Raw genomic sequence first — 21,562 nt, 5'->3', positions numbered from 1 at the left:
TTTCTCCTAATCACACCTAAACCCTGAATATAAAACAATGCAAAACTCTATGCAGATGGGAGAACTTCATCTCCTCCAAAGTGCTGAGGCCCAGACTGAGACCTCTAAAGTGACTGGTGCTTGTACACTAAACAATACACTAGAGGAGTCTAAAGATGGGAAATTTTATCCTAAGTCAGAGACATTCCCAAAGATGAAACCTTTCTTACTAAAAACTTACTTTTTGTAAGGAAAAGTTAATCCTCTCTGGCAAGCCACAGCCTAACTTTTGCAGTTCTTTGTCTTCCGTTTCCACCCTATGTCAGCAGCGCTAACCTTCTGTTTCCGCCATCGGACAGAGCAGACAATGCTCACCTTTGGTCTCAGTAACAAGCTGGATAAAGCTGTCTGTCTATATTATCATTTCCTCTCTTTCTGCTTAATAGCTGCCTTTTTTGTCTTTAATGAACACTGTGGCCAGACATAATCCTGCAGTAGGAAAAAAGGGCATATATTTGTACCATGAAAGCACAAAGCTCAGTTCTGTACATTTTATTAACCTGGTCTCATTGAACAAATAATTATCAAAAGTACACACAGTTCTAAAAATGGAAGCCTTCCATAAGGAAAATCCTTCCCGTGTGATGAAACACACAAGTTATCAAAACAGGATGTAGAACAGAGAGCACACGTGCATCCTTACTTCAATTGTTATGGCATTAGTCCTTCCTAGTCAAATTAATCTTTGGAGGAATGTTGTATTTTTTTTAAAGCAAGTATGCTCTGTTCCTAACTCTATGAAGCCTGAGAGACAACTGGGCACACAAGTAAATGCAACTGAGGAAACAGTCACCTATCAAAGAACATGGTAAACTCCTAAGCCTCTTACATAAAGATTACTGTCAACTTCAAACGGATTATAGTCAGGGTGGCCAGAAAAGTCCTGAGACAGACATTAACACCCAATGCACCCAATGACTCAATTATTCCAAAATCTGGAGAACAGGGTTGAAGACAACTTATCTTTCATCTCATTTGGTACACTCCATGAGTGGGTAAGAGCAGTTCTGCAGTTTTGAGATTCAGAAACAAACAAGCAAGCAAGCCCCTCCTCTTCCCTCTGCTCCACCCTACACAGACATAGAAAGGAAGCATTCATTTTATAATGGCAGAGTTTATTTACATTAGAGAAGGTTTACACAAGTTGAAAAGTTGTTTCAACAGGAATCCAACAATCAGTGCTTTTGTCCATCTTCAAAGAAAGGGATGATTTTTAAGATTTGATGATGCACCTTCAGAAGATCTTGATCATCACTTGGGAAAAAAGTACCAGGAATCAACTAAAACAAACAAAAAATACAAGAGTGACATTAGTTCTATAAAACTAGTCATACACAAACACTTGAAAAAACAACATTCTGCCCTTTCAGCTACCTTCCCTCCCACAACAATACTGCTATGTTAGCAGTATTAGCTGTGTCAGCTCTACTCCCCACCCTGTGAAAAGCATGGCCTCAAAATAATATCTGTCCATTTTAACAGTTTGGCTGTACCAATCCTGCAACAAGTTGTGACCATCCCTGGAAAACATCACAGAGCAGACAGATGATGCTCTCACAGTCTGTCAGAGGTCTGAGATCTAATACTTTGGTAAATAAATGCTATTTATTGGCATGCCATATAAAGGCAAATGGAATGCAACTTGCTTTCCCATGACATGGGCTCCACAGATGTTGCTTCTCAAACACTTTGGCACTCAGCTCATAACTAAGTTTAACTTAGTATTTCTGTAACTCCCTCCATCTCAAAAAGCACATATGTCTTCTACAGTTCCTGCCAGTAGAAAATTTTTGAAATAGTTAAAACTGAAAATGCAGGATGCATTCTTATTTCTTAAAGAAAAACACATGTTCTGTTAACATGGAAAATAGTCATAACAGTGAAAGGATGAAATTTTGTCTTTAGAACTTACACTTTAAAAGTAGGTATGGTAATATCAATTTTAGGAAAAGCAGCTGTTTATTTGATTAGTTAGCTACTGTGCAGAATGACAAAAACTAAGGCAAAGCAACCTATCTCATTTAAAAAGGATAAATGTCATGCATTTGCCTTGCAAAATCAGTAAGAGAAAAATTTTGTCTTGTCTTTTTATGTGGACGACACTTTCACTCAAAAGTAATCTTCTCCCACAAAGCATTCATGAATTTCTGTTCATGTTCTATTTAGCAGGAGACAGGCAATACCACATGACAGGATATAACTATTCTAATTTTCATATACACAAAATTTGCTTTTTGCAACAAAGCAGTTTTCATGTCCATTTTTAAAGCCAGCAATTAAGAGAAGTCATATGACATCTGAGAAAAAAGATACCTTCTGGTGAAATAGGATCTCCATTCATAAATGCTGGTGCCTAAAAAAGAGAAAAAAAAATAGGAAAAAAACCTAAACCAACATCTCAGTACTTACTTAAGGTTTCATAGATAGCACCCAAATTCAAAGGTATTTTAATTCTCAAGTGAAGAGATATTAACTAAACCAGAATTTTCTGTTGCCCTCACAGGACAATATTCTACCTTACAGATTTCTCACCCCCACTGTACAAATTTCTTTGTTGCTCATAAATGACAAAAAAAGCACATGAACAATGAGTGATTGATTAACACCCTACCTAATGCAATGGGGATTTTTGATGACTGTATCACCTTTCAGAATAACAGGATTTGTTCTTTACATCTAAAGAGTATAATAACTAGAAAGGTATTTTTACATGTTTCACTGTCAGGTATGCATGTGAATGCATACACACACATACAATTTACATTAAATATAAGCAAACCATATAAAATAAATGATGTGTGATATAAAAAAATGTGTGATGATACTCTTTTGCAATTCCATTTTGACAGAATAATTCAGTTCTGTAGAAAGTAACCATTTGTTTTAGAATTCAGGTCTGGCATTTCAAAGATGGATATGCCACTATTGAGTCACAGGAGTGCACAGCCTGTCTTGTCCTGCAACTCAAAGCACAAAACTAAAAACACTTTTAAGACATCTGGAATCACCCTGCCTCATGATGAGGATGTAACAATTTTCCACTGCCCTTTCCTTAGCACAGCAGCACTCGGGCTGAGCTGCACTGGTGTGACACAGCCTTCCTACATCTGTGCAGGCACAGGGCTCTAAACACTGAAGAGCAGAACAAAGCCCCTGAGGAGGGAAGGAAGAAGCAGGATTCTTCTTCCCACTTTACCCAGGATAATTACCTGTGTGGGGGGGTTATGTGACTGGTCTGAAAGGAGGTGCCAGTATGACAAACATAACCTAGATCCTATCAGCAGACTATCCCCTCTCTTTGCAGCAAAACCCAAGCTTTATCTCATAAGGCAGGGAGATCCAGAGGTCACCATTTATAAGCAGGTGCCTGCCACTTCTGCTCAAAAAGCTTGAGATAAGGACTCAGTACTTTCCCACCATGACCAGATCAAAATCTCATCTCACTGAACCAAGAATCTTTTCACCACACAACACCTTCTTCTGAAACATCATTTAAAAACCAAATAAAATAATTAATTAATAAAAACACACGCCAGACTAACAACCTCACCAATCTTTTGTTTCACAACTGGCCACTACAGAAAATTCTACCTTTACTAAATCACAAATGGAAACATCCTCACAGAAAGCATGTATGGAGAAATGCAGCAAACAAACTTTCTTGATTAGATCTGAATTATTTAAAACACATCAATAAATATACAGATTCAAATTTGGTCAGAAATTTCTTTAAATTATCAGGAAAAGTAAAGTATTTCTCCCTGTACAACACTGTTCTGCATTTTATCAAGAGACAAGCAAAGCTTTCCTAGTTCACTTTCCAGTATTATAAGAAAGAATTATGCGATAAGTCTGAGAAACATTGCTCTACTAACTATATATAGATTGTCTTGGAGATTTTCCAACTTGCAAAGTCCTCAGCAGCTTCTTTATAGAGCAAGTAATTCTAAGGATTAATATTAAACAAAGGTTTGGTGGTTCTGGTCAGTTTTACAGACGGCAACACTTAAAAGCCCGAAATAAACAGTGTATCTTAGCACTAACACATTCATCTACAAAGCTCTATGACTCCCGGGTTTAGTGTGCAACATATACTGACACTGGAGCTGGGACACAGATGAAACAATTTTCAGAGGCTAGAGAACACCAGAAATTTTCACTATGTAGTGTTAAAATTCATCTAGATTTGCAGTTGCAGGGGTCTGGTGTCATTTTGGCTGGTTCAAATGTTCAGTATTTGCTCTCAAATGCACAGGTTATCTTCTATCTCTTTGGAATTGATGGTCATGGCAATTCACCTGCTGTGGAATCATTCTTAGTTTGTCCCCAACATGCCAACCATCTAGAAACTCCCTCAGTGGAGTGGAAATTCCCCAACCCAGACAAGCCATTCTAGTTCCTCATCTGTAAAGTAACAAAAGGTCAAATAATTCTGAGAACAACTGGACTACCTTGGGAGCCACCCAGTCAAAATCTATAGGAAATTCTGATTAGTGCACACTTGGTAAGGATTTGAATGTTTTCTGTTTGGTTCTGTTATAGTTCTCTTGCTCACCATGAAAACTTCCACAGCAATAGTGAGTGCTGCCTCTTGGCTTTTGGTCTCTTTGGGTTTTTTTTGTTTTGTTCCAGGGTTTTTTTGAGAACTCAGTATATCTGATTTAAGGCAATAATTACTCGCTCAAAAATGCTGCAACTGAAATCTGACTGGAAAAAGAATTGTAGGGAAGCAGCTCTCACTGCAGAAATAGCTCAGAAATTCTGCAGTAGGTGAAATACGTTTCTCACTGTACTTGCATACAAGACCTGCTTCAGCTTTCATTATTTTGTTTTTATCCAGGACCTAATAGGTGGATATAAATTAGAAGAAAATGTGTCTGGTTTTAGTTTAAATTAAATAAAAAAAACCATCCCAAAAACCCAAACAAAACCCTCTGCAAACACAGGCAGCTTTCATTTGAAATCACCACGGCCATTAAAATTCTGCAGCCAACACTCACGTACTTTCACTTCAGTATGAAAGAGATGAATGTCTGACAACCAAAGCATGCAGTGTAGTGTATTAGACAAAAAGATACCTGCTTAAAATGTGCACGTCAACCTCCCTGCTTATATTTAGAGTTTAACTGTCCACAATTCCTATCTCAAGGCCATTTTACTTTTTTAGTTATTGCAGATGGGCAACAGCACGCAGTATGAACAACAGCATTTCTAATACCGTATTGCACATTTTCCCTGTCTGGAAAGCACCAAGAGGCAGCACCCTATAAAGGTGTAATTAAAATACTTGGACTGAACTGAAACAGAATGATGGAAAGGAGTATGTGGAAACAACTTCACAAAAACATCATCACTTAAATGAATGTGAGGCACAAAAAAAGACAGGAAGTCATACTATTTGATAAGAAGGGAAGTTTTCAAATAAGAAAGGCATTACAGTTTGATACAAGGTATCTATTTTATGAACTGATTTTACTAACTTCCTCTCCTCCCCAAAAACCACGGGAAAAAAGATTTGTTATTGAGAAACAAAGTAAGACATACTGCTGATTTAATGATTATTTACCCTGCATTCCTCAAAGTACAAAGAGCAGAGAATGCAAAAGGAAATATTCCTTTGCACATTTGTCACAATTCAAATATATTTGAACTTGAAACTTTAGTTACATTTAAAGACTCATAGTTATTGTAAACATGAAAGTGCAGAGAAGGTAAATACTTGCTTATAGCTGTGACTGACATGTCTAAAATCATATTTGAATTCCAAAATGAGTTTTTCTTTCACTTAAAATTTACAGTCCCATTAATCAACATTCAAAAATGCAACACAGAGATGCTTTAAAAGAAGGGCTGAAAGCAAGGTATCTGAATAGGAAAAAAGTTTAGTTTGACACATCTTTATGACTTAAACCAACATTTCTTTCCAATTAAGAGTCTTACTTGCTTGTGACAAAACAGCATCCAGGACAACACATTCTTACTAAAAATGCTGTTGGAATGTTAACTGCACAGACAGTGGACAGCGTGTCCTTTGACACCTGAACTTGCATAATTGCTGTGACTGTTGGGGCGAAACACTGGGTGCCCTGGCAGCCATGCACACCTGCAAAGTACCTCATGTGGTCATGAGCACAGGCTCAAGCACAGCCTATGTTAGAAAAGAAAAAGTAATACTTGGGGGCACATTTCTCCATGTAATTTCTGGCAACCTTGCTTAATTTCTGGCATCGAAACTAGTGTATTTTGAAATGGAAAAAATTCTCCTCCGCTAACATTTGCACATGAAAGCATCAAACCTGCAGGACATTTTTCTTGCCTGAACAGGAAACCTGCATGTTTTAATTTTATGTTAATTTTCAGAATATGACAGCTATTCTTTAAGAAACATTCAAATAAGCATCCCCTCTCTTACAGCATTGCATTTAATTATGCAAGTAGACAAACAAAGGACCTGTTTAGTGATTAGGGACTACAGTGAGCTCGTCAATGAGTTCTAACACTGGGTGGTAACTCATGGCAACAGGGGAGACAGAGAAGACAGCAGGCTAGATGCAAATAGCAGTCCATCTTGCTATTCAGGATCAGAAGAAACAGCACCATAGAAGGAGAAAAAACAAAAGAACTCCTCCAGAACAGTAATGAACCTTCCAGAAAGCACAACTGGACCACTGCAATGAAAGGTTTATATCACAACACTTTCATTTACCCCACAACCTTTCTGCTCCTCCTTTTACTTAAATTTTTGCTTAAGGAAGGACCATTTCAATTTAGCTACTTTATTTCCGTTTTGGAGCTCTGAACAGTCTTTTCCAATTAATCATTAAGAGAAAAAGGGGGTGAAAAAAAGTAAATATCCTTACTGACTGCACAATCGATCGGGCATCCTCCTCACTGCAACAAAATGGGCTGCCACTCACCAGGATATTTGTGCTGAAAAATAAAATTAAAAACCTGCTTTATCCATCAGCAGAAAAGAGCCACACACAATTCAGTACTTATGGAAAAAACCCACCATCACACGTAGAGCTCAGAAATGTGTATCTGCAAGAGATGAGGAAGCGAAAGCCACAAAGTAATGCTGGAGGGAACAGGTGTGTGGAAGGGTGTTCTTTGTTTCTCTGAGTTTCAGGAGGTGTCTAGGCTGTGTATTCTGCATTAATGCAAGCAGTGCTCACACTCAGAGCTTCTGGCTGCTAGCTTGGGTACAGTGCAGAGGACCACAGCCAAGAAGCTAAATCCTCCAAGAAGTCAGCAGAAATAAACTGGCCCTTCCCAAGGGAGCTGAGGAACACCTAGATGGCTAGCAGAGATGATGTGAGTACACCCCATCTCTTGTGCCTTGCAGGATGGCCAGATTTGGAGGCAGATCATGGAAGTAACAACAGGTCACTTCAGCAACCCACCTGTAGTATCTAACAAGAAGAAAAAACAGGCCAAAATTCTGCACCTACATAAAGCAACAGATACCTACAGAATTTCCAAACTCTGGGACCACATCCTTGGCAGAAACGTTTCCCTATGAATCTGTATCCTTTCAAACCAAAAATGAGTTTGATTGTGAGTTTCTAAGGTCCTACAGAATAACTGCACAAACTTCAATTCCCCAAAGCAACAGAATGAACAGTGACAAGAGGCCCAAGATTCTCCCAAAACAATTCTGAACAAACACTCTGGGACCATTTCTTAAAAGCCAAAGTAATGAACGCCACATCTATGTAATCAATACATTTCTGGAGCCACTTACCAGTAAATCATCATCATACAAGGAGCAAATAGCCAATCATGCTTTATTATCAATTAATTATCAAACCCATTAATAGTCCTGTCATCTCAAATTTTAAAAAAAATCTAAGCAGTTAATGGACAGCTGCAACTTGTTGAATAGCACCAGTATAGTACAATATGAAGAGCTAGAGATGAGACTGGATACATACCACTTTACAGCACCTCCATCAACTTTTTTATGAAGCAAAGCTTTCCAGTGTTCATGGGTAGATTTAATAACTTCAACAGCAAAATCCTATTTTACAACAAGGAAAGTTTTGTAAATTAAAATGTTATTACACAGAAAAAAGCCACAGAACTAGTTTATTAAAACATACTATTTCCTATGTTATTTCAAGGCACCTCCTTTGAGGCCTCATTAAATTTCTGGAGAATATAACACCCTTTTTATGTAAAGAAACAAATTTCACTATTTATCAAATATATTGGCAACACATTCAGGACTTTCCCTCAGTCTGCAGCCACAAAACATGAATGCTACGTGAAAGAAATGAAATCAGCACTAGATGCTACAGAGATCCCTACTGCTGTAGAAAATTGAACCAGGCTCTAAATGGGATCAAGTGTGTGAGCTATGACTCCACCCTTACAGATGCAGGTCAGAATTTGGGTTTCCCCTCTAGAGGCATAATTTGCATTTACTTTATTAATGCCCAATCATATACTTAAGCATTTGCAAGAACATAACATGTCAGCTGCTTAACAGTTTCTGCTTGTTTGAAAGAAAAATAATATTGGGGGTGGGGCTGGGATGAAAAAGCTTCCAAAAATTAAAGTAAAATCTAGTGTCCAGATGATGACTGCTAAACTTGCAAAAAGCTGCCAACTAAACATTCACATTTGTTAACAAGGAGTGACTTGGAAAAGTGCCACTGGAACATTGTGAACTTCACCAGAGCTGCTGGAGCACAGCCACAGCTGCCTCGCCACATCCTGGGTCTCTAGAAATGCTTGAGAATTATTCAAGTGCTCCAAACCAGCTATCTCAGGGCATTTAGCGCCTTCACGCTGAACTCTAATGGCCTGACAGGAAACGCTGCTCTACTGTCCCTCTACAGTGCAGAACACCTCTAAGAGCAGCTCCTGGGAGAACAGGGGAGAGATCAGGTTATCAAGCCTTCCAACTCCACAACTGATTGACTTAGAAGGCAGTTTTAGTGCAGAGGGGAGTCAGGGCATTTCTTTAACCAGACAAAGCATGTGAAGTTGCCTGTGCTGGTTAGAGGGCATTATGTGACTTTGACAGCACCTGGCAAGGCTGAACTGGCTGACACATGGATATCACTCATGAGAAACCTGTGATTTTTTGCCAAGAATAATCTACACAGAGTATGCAATACACAAGTTGCAAAGCAATTTTACTCAAATCACATCCAATTTCTCTGGAAAAATCCAGGTATTTCCTTCAACAAAGTCTATTCCCTAGTCCAATCTCATTTCAAACACCAGTCATTCTCACTGTAAGTAGTTTTAAAAGTTGTTATTAAAAAAAAAAAAAAAAAAAAAAAAAGAAGAAGAAAAAGGCAAGTAATTTTTCAGCCTTCAAGCCAAACATTTCAAATGTTTTACAGAGATTTACCAGAAAAAAGTATGCCTTGAGCAAATGCAAAATACGAAAAAAATCCATAACCCATTGTCTTAAATTGCATACCCTAAAAACAAAGGTCAGAAAATTTTACCAACAGGACTACAAGAACACCTGAAAAGTCAATCTGTTCATTACTCTGACACGGAGAATGAAAATTCTTTGAGAAACATCTACAAACACACAGATGCATGTGTAAATCTCATCAGGATTAGGACTAAATTTTTTTTTCAGACTTTCTTTAATGACCTATGCATTTTTCCTGAACAAAATGGAAGGCAGAAAACATTATTTAATCCTAGCCTAATAAATTGTACACCGAAGTCCCTCCCATCAAAATTCTTTTCATTAAGCCTCCTCCTTTAAAATTCCAAAAATTCTAGAGTCCACGTAACAGAATGATGTATTTTTAATTTTGCATTATCTTCACCTTGTTTTTAAATTCTCCATTAAAAGCAAAGTGATTTTCTGGTTTACCATCAGGGACTTTATATAATTGGAACCAGTCAATTGTAGCCTCAAGATAACCCGGTTTGTGCTTCTTGACATCATCGATATCTGTAGGTTAAAAAGATTGAAAAAAAAAAAAGACTGATCATTTTCACTCACAGGTTTCAGAACATTATTTTTTTAAATTTTCCTAAAGAATCTGCAGCAATTTGATTTCACTGAACACTTTCAAAGTCATTGGTAAACTTCACTTTATTACATTAGCTGCTCATATTTGCTACCTTATGATTTCACAACCACACTAAGCAGGCAAAGCAGTCATCTCCTGTCCTTCATTAATTAAGACCCAAAGGTACAATGAATAAAAGGACCATATTTGTGAAAGGAGAAAATTCCATATTTATCTCAAAAGGTAGCTCTTGCAATACTTAGATTATCCACTGATGCAATTTTTTCCTCCAGCAACTGCAGGGGCTATGAGCATTTTTTGATAATGGAAGAATAACTAGAAAAACAATTTCAACGCATGGATCTTTAAACCAGCACCTCTAAACAAAATACAGACTTGACTTGTCAAAATTATATTAAAAGACACTTTTTTGCTCACATTAGTCCCAAATTAATCCCCTTCAAGACGTGACAGAGATGTGCCAGGAGCTCTAAACACTAACTTCACTGATAACCTTGTGGTATCTGTATACTCACACTGAGAAAAAATTCTACCTCTACAATCCTGATGGACAAAGATGTGACAGGACACAAAGAGGAATGTATTCCATTTGTGGGACACCCTTGTGAAGCAGAGATGAACACTGCCATGGTGTGTACAGAGAGATGAAACATCACAGCAATTCAGCTTGAAGACTACGCTGCCATATCAACGAGGCAGTTCTTGATCCTCCACCCCTTACCTGCTGTGCATATCAAATTTTAACGGGTTGTCCTTGGAGACTGCCACCACTTCTGTCACTTGCAATGGCGTGGTCCTATCAACCCCTTAACAAATAAATTCCCTGGCAACATGTTTACATGGAAAAACACTGTTCTAATTATTTTGATGTAATAAAGGATTTCATCCATCCCAGAAGCCAAATACTTTGTAACTGGTGTAGTCTTCTATTTCCTTTCCACAGTCACTTCCGATGGAAATGGGAGCTGACTTTTTACTGCTGTAGTCTATCAACTGTTTCATAACCTCACTCTGCTCAGGCCACCTTCCATGGTGTTACTCTCTAGTGTTTTGCAAGTCACTCACTCATGTCTCCCTTCCTTCTTGCTCTCTCTCAATACTGCCTGGTTCCTTCATTATCTTCTTCCACAGGTATGCCTCACTTGAGTCGGCAGTGATTTCTGCTAAGATACTCTTCTGTCTATCCAGTTCTTGAAAATCAGAGTTGCTTAGTCCATGGAATTGTTACCTAGTCATGTGCTTTCCATCTTTAAGTGCCTAAATGTCTTTTAAAATTTCACTGTGAACCTGAACAGACATTACAGTATTTCTGAAGAGAACAATAAGAGAAGAAAAAACGTCTTGTGCTACAGACCATTCAACTCTCAGTAGACCACCAAGAGAGATGACATGTAGACTGAAGTGGGAGGCCAGACCTATGTCTCAGAAGACATTCTGAGTGTTAATAGGCATGTCATAGATGCCACTGCCAAATTCCACTGCATTACCACTACCCAAAGAATAAAGCATAAAACTTTGAAGAACCCCATGTAAATTTTTGTTTTGCACACACTTTACAGGGCTACGTGTTTATAGGCGCAGAGTAAAACACATTTTGAACTTGGCTGCTGGCCACCTGTCTGTAGGAGATCAGGGAATTTCACTGGCAGAATCCCAGACAAAAAGCAAGGGCACATAAGGCTGTGCTAGAGGCAGGTCTTCTAGCTGAAATACGTGTTTAAGAGCACAAAAAGCTTTTCACTAGGATGGGTGGGCGAAACCAACCAAGAAAGAATGATTTAGAAAAGGGTGGGATCTTGGTTGGAGGCTGAATGCTTCACTTGGGCACTAATAACAGTGCAGCTCCAATTCAAATCAGTTTCAGGACTCCAATGTATCATCCTGTTCCCTCCAAGCAAGAGAACATCCCTCTTCCAACTGGAGCCATTGTCATCTTTGTCACTCTTGTGAAGTTTGAATTCACAGTATCTAACACTTGTTGAAGACACAGTATCTCCTCAAGTTCGTAAAGCAAACCAGGCTGCTGCAGCAATTTCCTTGGCTCCCAGCAAGGGACAAACTCCAGACCTCTATCTCCAGACACTATTTAAATTCAAGCATACTTTCTCACACTGCTGCTCCTTTTTTCTGGTTCCTGTTCCAGCAAATGTCTCTCCTAACTCTGCTTCTCCACTCCCCCTGCTTGGTTATTTGCCTCCTACTCCCATAAAAACTGTTCATCCAAAGTGCTTTACAGTCTACTAACTGGCACTTGGTACTTTTCTCCATCTGTTGTCCCTTATTTATAGGTTTTATTTATATTTATTTGAAGGACTCAAATATTAGGATAGGCTTTGAGACAGACTTTCACTACGTTCTTTTGTTAGAGGTTCTATCTTCATGGATAGAATTGTCTCCCTGGATTTCACACTCTCTCTACTGGAAAATACCTTGCCTAAGTAAAATGACTAAACACGATCGTACTACAGCATTATATAGATGGATTACACTCTGGTTTTGAGGACTTAAGAACGGGGGCATTGGATGCTTTTATTTCCTGGGTTCCTTGCAAGTTATTCTCCTTCATCCCTATGCTTCACTTCACTATTCTTTACTATAAAGGACAGCTGCTGAACATCAAATGAAATTTGAATGCTTGATTTTAAAAAAAATACTTCAGAACATCTGCATTACAACAGAAGTTGGTGGCAAGCAGAAGAAAGAAGTGCAACAACGCAACAAAACAAACCCCAGAAAAGTATCAATGCTGTGGAGTCAGCATGTAATACAAAATACAAGGAAAACAGCAGCTCTTGCGTCACTCACTCAACAGCCACCTCTTCAGTTCATTAAAAGTCACCACAGAAAAACCTGAAAGACAGTTTGTCTGCCACCAAAATCTAAACAGCCTCTTTGGGATTTCAGGGGGGAAAGGAGAAAAACCACATTCAGAAAACAAAAAAGTAAGCAAAGAAAGGTGGAAGAAAAGATCACACTAAGCAGTACAATAATATACTACATTAATATCTACAGAAGATAGCTTCAAATTATTATGATTTTTTTAAAAAGCAAACAACTTATATATCTTTTCTGCAGCAAACACTGTCAAGACAGTATTTTTTGATGTTGACTGCTTATCTTCCCTTAGAGCTATGTACTCACACTGATGTTAAAAGGGGCAGGCTGGGGAGCAGCGAGTGTTTACGTGGCCCAAAGCAGTTTCATCTCGGCCGGCAAGCCCTGCTTAAAGTGGCAGAGCAGGTCAGGCTCCCGCAGGTACGTTATCAGCATGTCCCCATGGCGCTCTAAGTGGGAATTTCTCTACACTGCCTGCATACAACCATAGGTCTCTTTTTTCTGGGCACCAAACTTAAGTGCCAAGGGTTAAAAAGAGACAGCAGATCACATTAAGGGTTGCAGTTCAGTGTCTGTAAGGAAAATCCCTAGAGGCTGGCACCATGAACTGCTGCTACCTCTCTGTCAAGGGAGTGAGCTAACATGAATGCAGATCCCAATTCTAGCCAGCTTCACAGAAGAGAGCAACAAAAGCATTTGTACAAAACTACCATTTTTAGTACAACAGATGCTGCTTCTTGCAAGGAAAGCTAAAACAACATGTTTGCAGCAAGCTTTCTAAACAAGGTCTGTGGGAAGAGAGGACATATGCTTTTAATAACATCTTATAAACATTTACAGGAAGCTGCTGCTACATCCCATATAAAGGCATTTGGTGCATTTTGTGCAGGGGGTAGGAAGGGAGCCTTGGTACAGAAAATTAATTTCTTTTACACTGAGTGCTTACACAAATCCACAACAAAGGTCTTCTGTGCCTCTGCTGCTTCTCTGTGAATAAATACACTCACATGCAAAGGTCTGTAACAATATTTAGTACAAAATATACAATATGCCTTAGTTTTGCCATTTAGGGTTTGATCACTAAACCCTATCTTGAGATGTCTATTGTAAAAGCAGCATGGCAACACAGCACAGTTAACTACACCAGCGCCAGCAAAAGGCAGCACAACAAAGCCAGCAGACATCACCAACTGCTGTTGAATAAATCCTGGCATCTTTCCAGGGAGCAATGGCAGCAAAAATGGCTGCTAAGATTCCTCCTAAGTAACTCACCTCCAAAATGCCATGGACTCATACATGATTAATCCAATTTGCTCCTTTTGCAAGCCAGACTTCATACACTGCTTCAAACACAATTCCTGCTTCAACTGCCAGTGATTTTTAAAACTTCTTGTCCAATATGAAGATGGCACAGACATTTAGACCAAATCACAGCATAAAATTATCACTCATCCCTTCTGAACCCAAACTAGAAAAGCATTAGATATACAAGTGAACTCCAATATATCTAATATATTAAATTCAATCCAGACTATGAGATAAGCAGACAAGCAACCTTTTACTACAAAAATTTACTTCTCCTCCTGGCTATTTTACAAAAAAAAAAAAAACAAAAAAAAACCAACAAAACAAAACAAAAAAAAACCACCAACAAAATAAAGAAAGCAACCCAGCCTATTATACCACCAAGATTTAGTGCTTCAGTCTGCAAGGAGGAGCTTTTAGGTATTTTCTCAGAGTTGTTTGGTCTAAAGTTGCTCCGCTGGTCCACTAACAGCCATCTGCCTAGCAACTGCCTGAGCAGAAACACAACAGCCATGAAGACAGATCTTAATGAAACAGTTGCTTTTAGACTTCAACCAGACATGTTCAGATTTATCTTTCTCACACAGATGTCTGCATCTGACATATTGCTTGTATTTGGTGAGACTGTCCCCATGCCCACCAGAATTAAGTGCTATTATTTCAAACAGATTACCTTATAAAGTCAGTCCAAAAAGACACTAAGACCCTGCTATTCCTACTGATGACACAGTTCCCACTTAAACAGGTACTAAACACTGCCTTTCATTCCTGGGTATTGTCACTGTCAACAAGAGTTTCTCACTGCTCTGTGTGAAACAGAGAGCTCTAGGCAGGGTTTCCAATTTAAACCAGTCTTTATCAATAAATGCCTGCACAACACAGTCCAGTGGAGTGCTGTGAATAAACAATGAGAAGCACTCAGAAGTTGTGACTTCTCAGTTCTGAGTTCTGTGAAGTCTCAGAAAAATCAATTGCACTCATGAGAAAGATCGCAATCCCAGAAGGAGAATATCCCAGGAACCTGGGGCGTGCTTAAAGAGGCAAGGGGAGTTAACACACGGTGCGGGCTCAGGATGGGGTTTGCAAGTAATCACCACTCTGGTGTCTTGAAATTATCTTTTCCAAATATTCACTGGGGGCTCTGCACATACTGAGCTGAAAGCAAATGCGATGATTCTCAGTGCAGTTGGAAATCTTTAACAAATGATACAGAAGTGACTGGACAGGATTAGAAGGCAACACTTAGCCTCATCTTCCCCAGGAGGCCACCTCCGTAACACAGCAGCACATCAATTACAGAGGGAGAGACTGGTTTTATCCATAGCTGCCATCCCTTTATGCTGAAATAATTAACAACTTTGGGAAGGGGGAAAAACAAGTACAAAAGGACATATTGTACTGCCTGCTCTGACAGATTTGTTTATTTTCAGACTGAAGAATGATTGCTGTTAAACACTGCGAGCCAGTCGTGTTTTCTGAAAGCAGACAGGGGCTTTTCTCCCCCTTTTCTTTCTTCTGTAAATTTTGGGCTGCAACTCCAATCCCAAGGGGAAATCATATTAAACTGGGTAAGTAGTTCTACACTTCACTGAATCTCAGGACAGTTCTCTTCTTGAAGTTTTGCACCTATTTCCTCATAAGAAAGGATGTACACAGGAATCAACTGCAGGCAATGGTTTGCCCATTCCTCCCACTACTTTTTCTTCTTTTTTTAAGACTACAGCTCTTACTCCTCCCCTCCCAAATAAACTAAAGCTGTAACAGAGCTGATATAAATCAGACATTACCTGGGGGAAAAAAACCCCAAACCAAAACCAACCAAAAAATAGAGAGAGCTTTCAAATACAGACAGTTAACCCCAAATAATAAATAATATTGGAATAAACTACAGCAGTTTTGCCCCTGCTTAGTGGACTCCTTCTGAATTCTCTCATCCACTTTTCTGACCACATTCCCTCAGAAATTGCCAGGGAGAAAAGATACGTCTTTAAGCAGAACAGTGTCTAGAAATCAAATGTTATTCACTTTTCTTTTAACTACTGACACATCGCATTTTACTGCACATTACAGAGTGGTTTAAATTGATACTGACATTAACAGCAAACTATTACTTACTCTTTCCTTAAGCTGAACTTCTTAATCTCTAACTGTCAAAGTAGTTAAAGAGTCATAAACACTATGCAGTAATTCATCTGCCCAATGATTTTAATCAGCATCAACCCAAGAGTTTCCTTTTCCTCATCTCTTCTTCTCCCCTTCTTTCCCCACAAGTCAAGTATTCTCCATGTGAAAGTAACCTGCAAGAAAACTGAGAATGAAGGGCTAGTCCAGTGATATACTTTACAGTCAGAAACCATGAAAAAACCTCAATGGCTGAGAAACACACTTCTTTAAAGCTACTGGATTGCTCTATTCCTACAGAAAGGCCACTCTGCACCTTGGTGCTCCCTTACCAACAAAGAGCAAGCTCTCATTGTACATACCTGATGGCATATATGGTTTTTGGTTTCCTAACAACCAGTTTTAGACAAACCTCCTCACTTAAGTCTAATGATTCCCAGTAATATTCCATTTGAGGAAGTAAATCTCCGTTTATCCAGAGAAAAACTGCACTTTACCTGTGCTGTGAAAACCTAATTTCCTGCAGTTTTAACACATCAGAATTACACCTCATGTGCTATTCACATGGACACACTTCAATATTCGAGTTTCATTTGGATACCAGAAGTCTGATCACAGAGAAGACAAGTCTGAGCAGGATATTTCCCCCTGCACAGCTCATCATCATCAAGGCTGATTAGGGTAAGCAGCATTAGCACTGTATTTTGCCAATTTTCAAGCTAAAAGGTGAAACCTAATTGCTCATGCTAAGCAACAAACTCTGGAAGCAATCCTCTTAAAAGTGGCAAGATATTGGAAATGCCTTTTCAGAATGCAACACAATGCCTGTAAATATAAGAAGAAACAATGTACACAAGTACATAAGCCTGTAATTATTGGAGGTCACTTTCTAAGGCAGTTGTGTTTCAGAAGCCAAAAAACTTTCTGCATGCCATGTCTGCTTGAAAATCCAAGCAAACCATTGTAGAAGTTTAGTGTGAAAGCACGTATGTTCTACTTGAAGGAGGCACCTGACCTAAACAACAACAACAAAGCCTTGCCTTTCCACTGTCTGCTTCTTCTTATCCTGGAAGGCCTAAACTCATGCACCATTCTGCTGTGCAAGTTTCTGACATAACTGCATTAGGAAAGACAAAAATACTTGCCATGGATTTTCTGAGCTTCTGGGTCATCAGCACTGATGGCAATTATCTTCCAATCTGTCTCTCCTTCATCAACAAGAGCTAAAACACCCAAGACCTTCACCTGAACAATCTCACCAGAAGAACGAACCTGAAACAGAAAGTAATGCCACAAGGATTTGGAAAACAACATGTAAAATTTCTCTTTTACCTTAAAAAAATAGTTTTACATTTTTGACCAGCAGGCCATAATAAAATTGCAAAATAGATCTGCAAACCCAGTACACATCTATTTAGTATTTCTAGCCTTTCTCCCACAATTACTATTCTCCAATCCTCAATTATCCAGTCAGCATTTATTTAAGTAGACAAGTAAGTAAAATTTTTTCCTTCCCTTTTACCCTAGTTCCCCCACACTTTCTTGGTGTTCCCTCCAAACTGTAAGTCAGAAGTGTCTCGTATTCATTTTTTTAACTTCTTCCTGTCCCTTGACTCTCTACTTTCTGAACTCAGGATCCTATTTTCTGTCTTACTATTCCTTCCTCTGGACTCCAATATACACATAAAAACACAAAGCACTCCCCCAGAAATACCAACACAACCATCTTTGCATTTTCTTTGGAACCTTCTCCCTTCCAGCTAATATTTCCTCTTTAACTCTTTCTAGATCTCTTGAAATTAATCTCTAGGTTTCTTACCCCAAATAAAGCCACTTTCACTGAAGTCATCAATTAAATTTCTCCTTACCTAAATATCCTAAGAGATCCCTCTTCCAAACTCATCCATTTCATAACCTCATTTTCGATACACAGCATTGCTCCATTCTTTGCTGCCTCTAGATATGCAGAATTTTCTTTCAGTGAGCTAAACTTTTCTTTCATACCTACTAATGGTGTTTGCTGCACCTCTTTTTCAGCTATCCATTCCATGACTCATAGCTCTGCAACACTGCAGCAGGTTCCTGTCTTCTCTAGAAAAGAGGATCTACTTCTGTTAGCACCCATGAGTAAAGTCAAACCTACCTCCTTTGTGGGTCTGACTTTATAATTCTAATATGCATGATGCTGTCATATTTCCTCATCTTTCAGCAACCCCTTCCTAGCCCCAATACTGCTAACAGGGAAAAAAGAAATAAATCTTTTTCCTTCCCCAAAAATCTTAGCCATCACTTCCTTCACCCAAAACTTACTGTCCAACTACACAACTTCAGGATGTTATTCTTTTATTTTCCATTTTAACCAGTAAAAAGACCATCAAATCCTACTTTCCCCCATCCTTTTTAAAAATCCACCATTTTCTTACCTACTCTCTCCTTAGATCCTCTATTGATACTTTTGTCAGTCCCTAACATAATGAACACATCTTTTCTTGCTTTCTGTCTGTCTCTTTCAGAAGTTGCTACCACATTATTAACTTAACCTTGATAAACTAAATTAATCCTGATAAATACAAACCTTTGAACCAATTTCACACACGTCAATAGGATCATTATCCCCACAACATCCTGTAATGTTATCCGTATGGTTTGGATCTTCCCAGGTCTGCCAGGGAAAAGAGAACTATCAGTTAGCTGCTGAACTGCAATTACAACTCATCTTACCACTAAATTACAAAGATTAGCAAAAGCAACAATAAAAACATCAGCTTTCTGAGAACAGGCTTGCTCAATGGGAGAAGAAAAAGTAAACAGCCAGGGGACTGACACTGAGTAACTCATACTCAGGACAACTGACATGAGGATTACTGAGGACATATTTTTTCTGTGTCAATGACTCAACTGATACACTTTACCCAATTGCAGCGATTAAAGCACAAGAGGACCCTGAATATGGATTTTTCTAGTTACTAGTGATAGTGGGATCAAGCTAGGACATGTTACAATTACATTTTTGTTATGCTTATTAAATACCATGATATTAACATAAATTCTTTTCTAACACATCTAAGCTCTGAGCGAACCCCACTCCTATGCATACATTTGTCAGCACCCAATAAGCTTTTTAAAGATTTTAGATTTAGGTATGAAGTATTTCTGAGTATTTTGAGACATGTACATTCCAAAGGACACCTAAGAGTTTAAGGCCAAAGAGGCAAGTTTAAACCCCTGCTCTGAGCACTGCACAAGCAAGGAATCCTGAGTTATAGTAACTTAATTACTACACAAGTACTTGTTTCTACTTTTAAAAGTAATGAGTAATTCATCCTACAGTTGAGAAGCTTTTCTGTTAAGAATTGAGAGTCCAGTTAGGTGTTGTTGAAAAGATTATAGAAACCTCTCTTTTCCAAGGAACTACACTGCTAGCTTCTACTGTCTGTAACCGTAACCACCTCAAACCTGCTCTTAAGAACTTGACTGATACTGGAAGACAAAGTGGTGAAAAGAATATGCTTAGGTGTTTAGGTAGCAGAATCATTACAAAAAAACTGCTGAAGTGAAATCAAGAGAGAATTTAAACTTAATATTTATTTTTCCAGTACTCTTCACAGAATCAACTAGGTTGGCTGGAAAAGATCTTGGAGATCATCAAGTCCAACCTATGACCTAAGACCACCTCAGCAACTAAACCATGGCACTGAGTGCCACATCCAATCTTTTTTTAAACACCTCCAGGGACAGTGACTCCACCACCTCCCTGGGCAGCCCATTCCAATGCCCAGTCAGTCTTTCTGCAAAAGTTTTTTTCTAATGTCTAGCCTAAACTTCTCCTGGCACAGCTTAAGAGTGTGTCCTCTTGCCCTTCCAAAGTGCTTTTTATTTAGGGCTGCATTATACCAGTACTTCTCTTCTGTCCAGTCACACCTCTTCACCTCTAGGTTAAAAGGAAGGAATAGCATTGCTCTCTGGACAGTGCACCAACTTCTGCTATGATAGCGAGTAGTCTAATACAGTAAAAACTAAAAATTACAATTATGTTCAGCCCTCCCCAGCTCACCAAGTAACAAGGGATGCCAAATTTTTTTCCCAAGGAAAGTATTCTAAGTCCAAAATAATGCACTTTGTGCACGAAAATATTCACATTTTAAAATAATTCTGGCTTTGAGCTAAGGAACACAAATTTCAAAACATTAAATGGAGTTGCTGGTTTCCAACTACACCTACTTGGAAACTTTGTCTACTGACACTGCTGACTGGACAAGATCTTCACTGCTGTATTCAAGAACCTGCCTAGTATTTCCTCTCGAGTGATCAAATATGTAAGCAGATTTTTGGGACTCAACTTTCATTGCTTATACAGTTACGTGCAAAGAAAATAAATTACTATTTTCAAGGTCCATCATGTTCTTCAGTACTAACTGAAGTCTAATGTGTTATTCACAGAAATGAAAAAAGTTTAAAGCTTTTCATTATGCTCAAAATTTCAGCCATTAGATGGGCTTTTTCAAGGCTCAAAGTTTTCAATGTATCATGATCAGTAAAGTCTCACAGTTCAGAGAAATGTTAAGGAAGGCAGTTGAGGTTTAATCTAAAAAAGAACAGTCCTTGTGCTTCTCTTCATTAAAGATATTAAGAAATCCCAATTAAAATTTAAGCTGCAGTACATGAAAATCTTAAATGAGTTTTTAAATAAATGCCTTGTTTAAGCAGAAAAGGTCTACTTGACAAAATATTCTTGAATGGCAGACCATGACAATTTAATTCTATCACTACAATACAGAAGCACAGACTAAAGATTTGAGACTTCTTGATCATTTAACTCCTTCCTGAAAACACAGCTCCTATTTATTCCTGCACCCAAATTCCGATCAAAATTTATGGACACAATAAAGTTCAACATAAAAACATCCCAATTTACAAATGTATCAAAGAGTATCACCCCTCTTGCAGCTGATTTGCATTCAGGCAGTATCCAAGATTTACAAGGCAATTTACACAGAAGACAGAAAACTTTCACCATTATAACAAAAATGTTACCTGTGGGAGGGCACCATAATTCCATATATAACCCTTGTGAGGAAAGATATTTGCCACATATCGAAGCTTGCCTTTCTTTGTATCATGTTTAATGGGATTCAATGGCTCCTCAGTGGCAATCTAAGCAGATCATGAAAAAGGGTGGGGGAGCAGGGAGAGGGAAAGAGAGAAGGATAATGTTAAAATGGAAAGTAATTAATTCCATACCCAACCAGTGA

General features: G+C 38.5%; 1 protein-coding gene across 2 annotated transcripts in view; it reads right to left on the bottom strand.

The window, feature by feature from the left end:
* Positions 1 to 1,133: 1,133 nt before the first annotated feature.
* PPA2 (inorganic pyrophosphatase 2) overlaps positions 1,134 to 21,562 on the bottom strand; it is a 34,951-nt gene continuing 14,522 nt past the window's right edge. For both annotated transcript variants that reach the window (XM_038135598.1, XM_038135596.1), the window contains 8 exons: positions 21,345 to 21,464; positions 18,886 to 18,972; positions 17,456 to 17,582; positions 9,840 to 9,967; positions 7,974 to 8,059; positions 6,900 to 6,969; positions 2,353 to 2,392; positions 1,134 to 1,319 (listed from right to left, as the gene is read on the bottom strand). In XM_038135598.1, the coding sequence (XP_037991526.1) occupies positions 1,291 to 1,319; positions 2,353 to 2,392; positions 6,900 to 6,969; positions 7,974 to 8,059; positions 9,840 to 9,967; positions 17,456 to 17,582; positions 18,886 to 18,972; positions 21,345 to 21,464 (687 nt within the window). In that variant the 3' untranslated portion in view covers positions 1,134 to 1,290. The remainder of the gene's footprint in view (positions 1,320 to 2,352; positions 2,393 to 6,899; positions 6,970 to 7,973; positions 8,060 to 9,839; positions 9,968 to 17,455; positions 17,583 to 18,885; positions 18,973 to 21,344; positions 21,465 to 21,562) is intronic.

This window comes from Motacilla alba, chromosome 4 (genome assembly GCF_015832195.1).
Source record: "Motacilla alba alba isolate MOTALB_02 chromosome 4, Motacilla_alba_V1.0_pri, whole genome shotgun sequence".
Classification (NCBI taxonomy): domain Eukaryota; kingdom Metazoa; phylum Chordata; class Aves; order Passeriformes; family Motacillidae; genus Motacilla; species Motacilla alba.
Note: the sequence above shows the minus strand (reverse complement) of the source record. Positions and strands in the feature narration are given on the sequence as shown.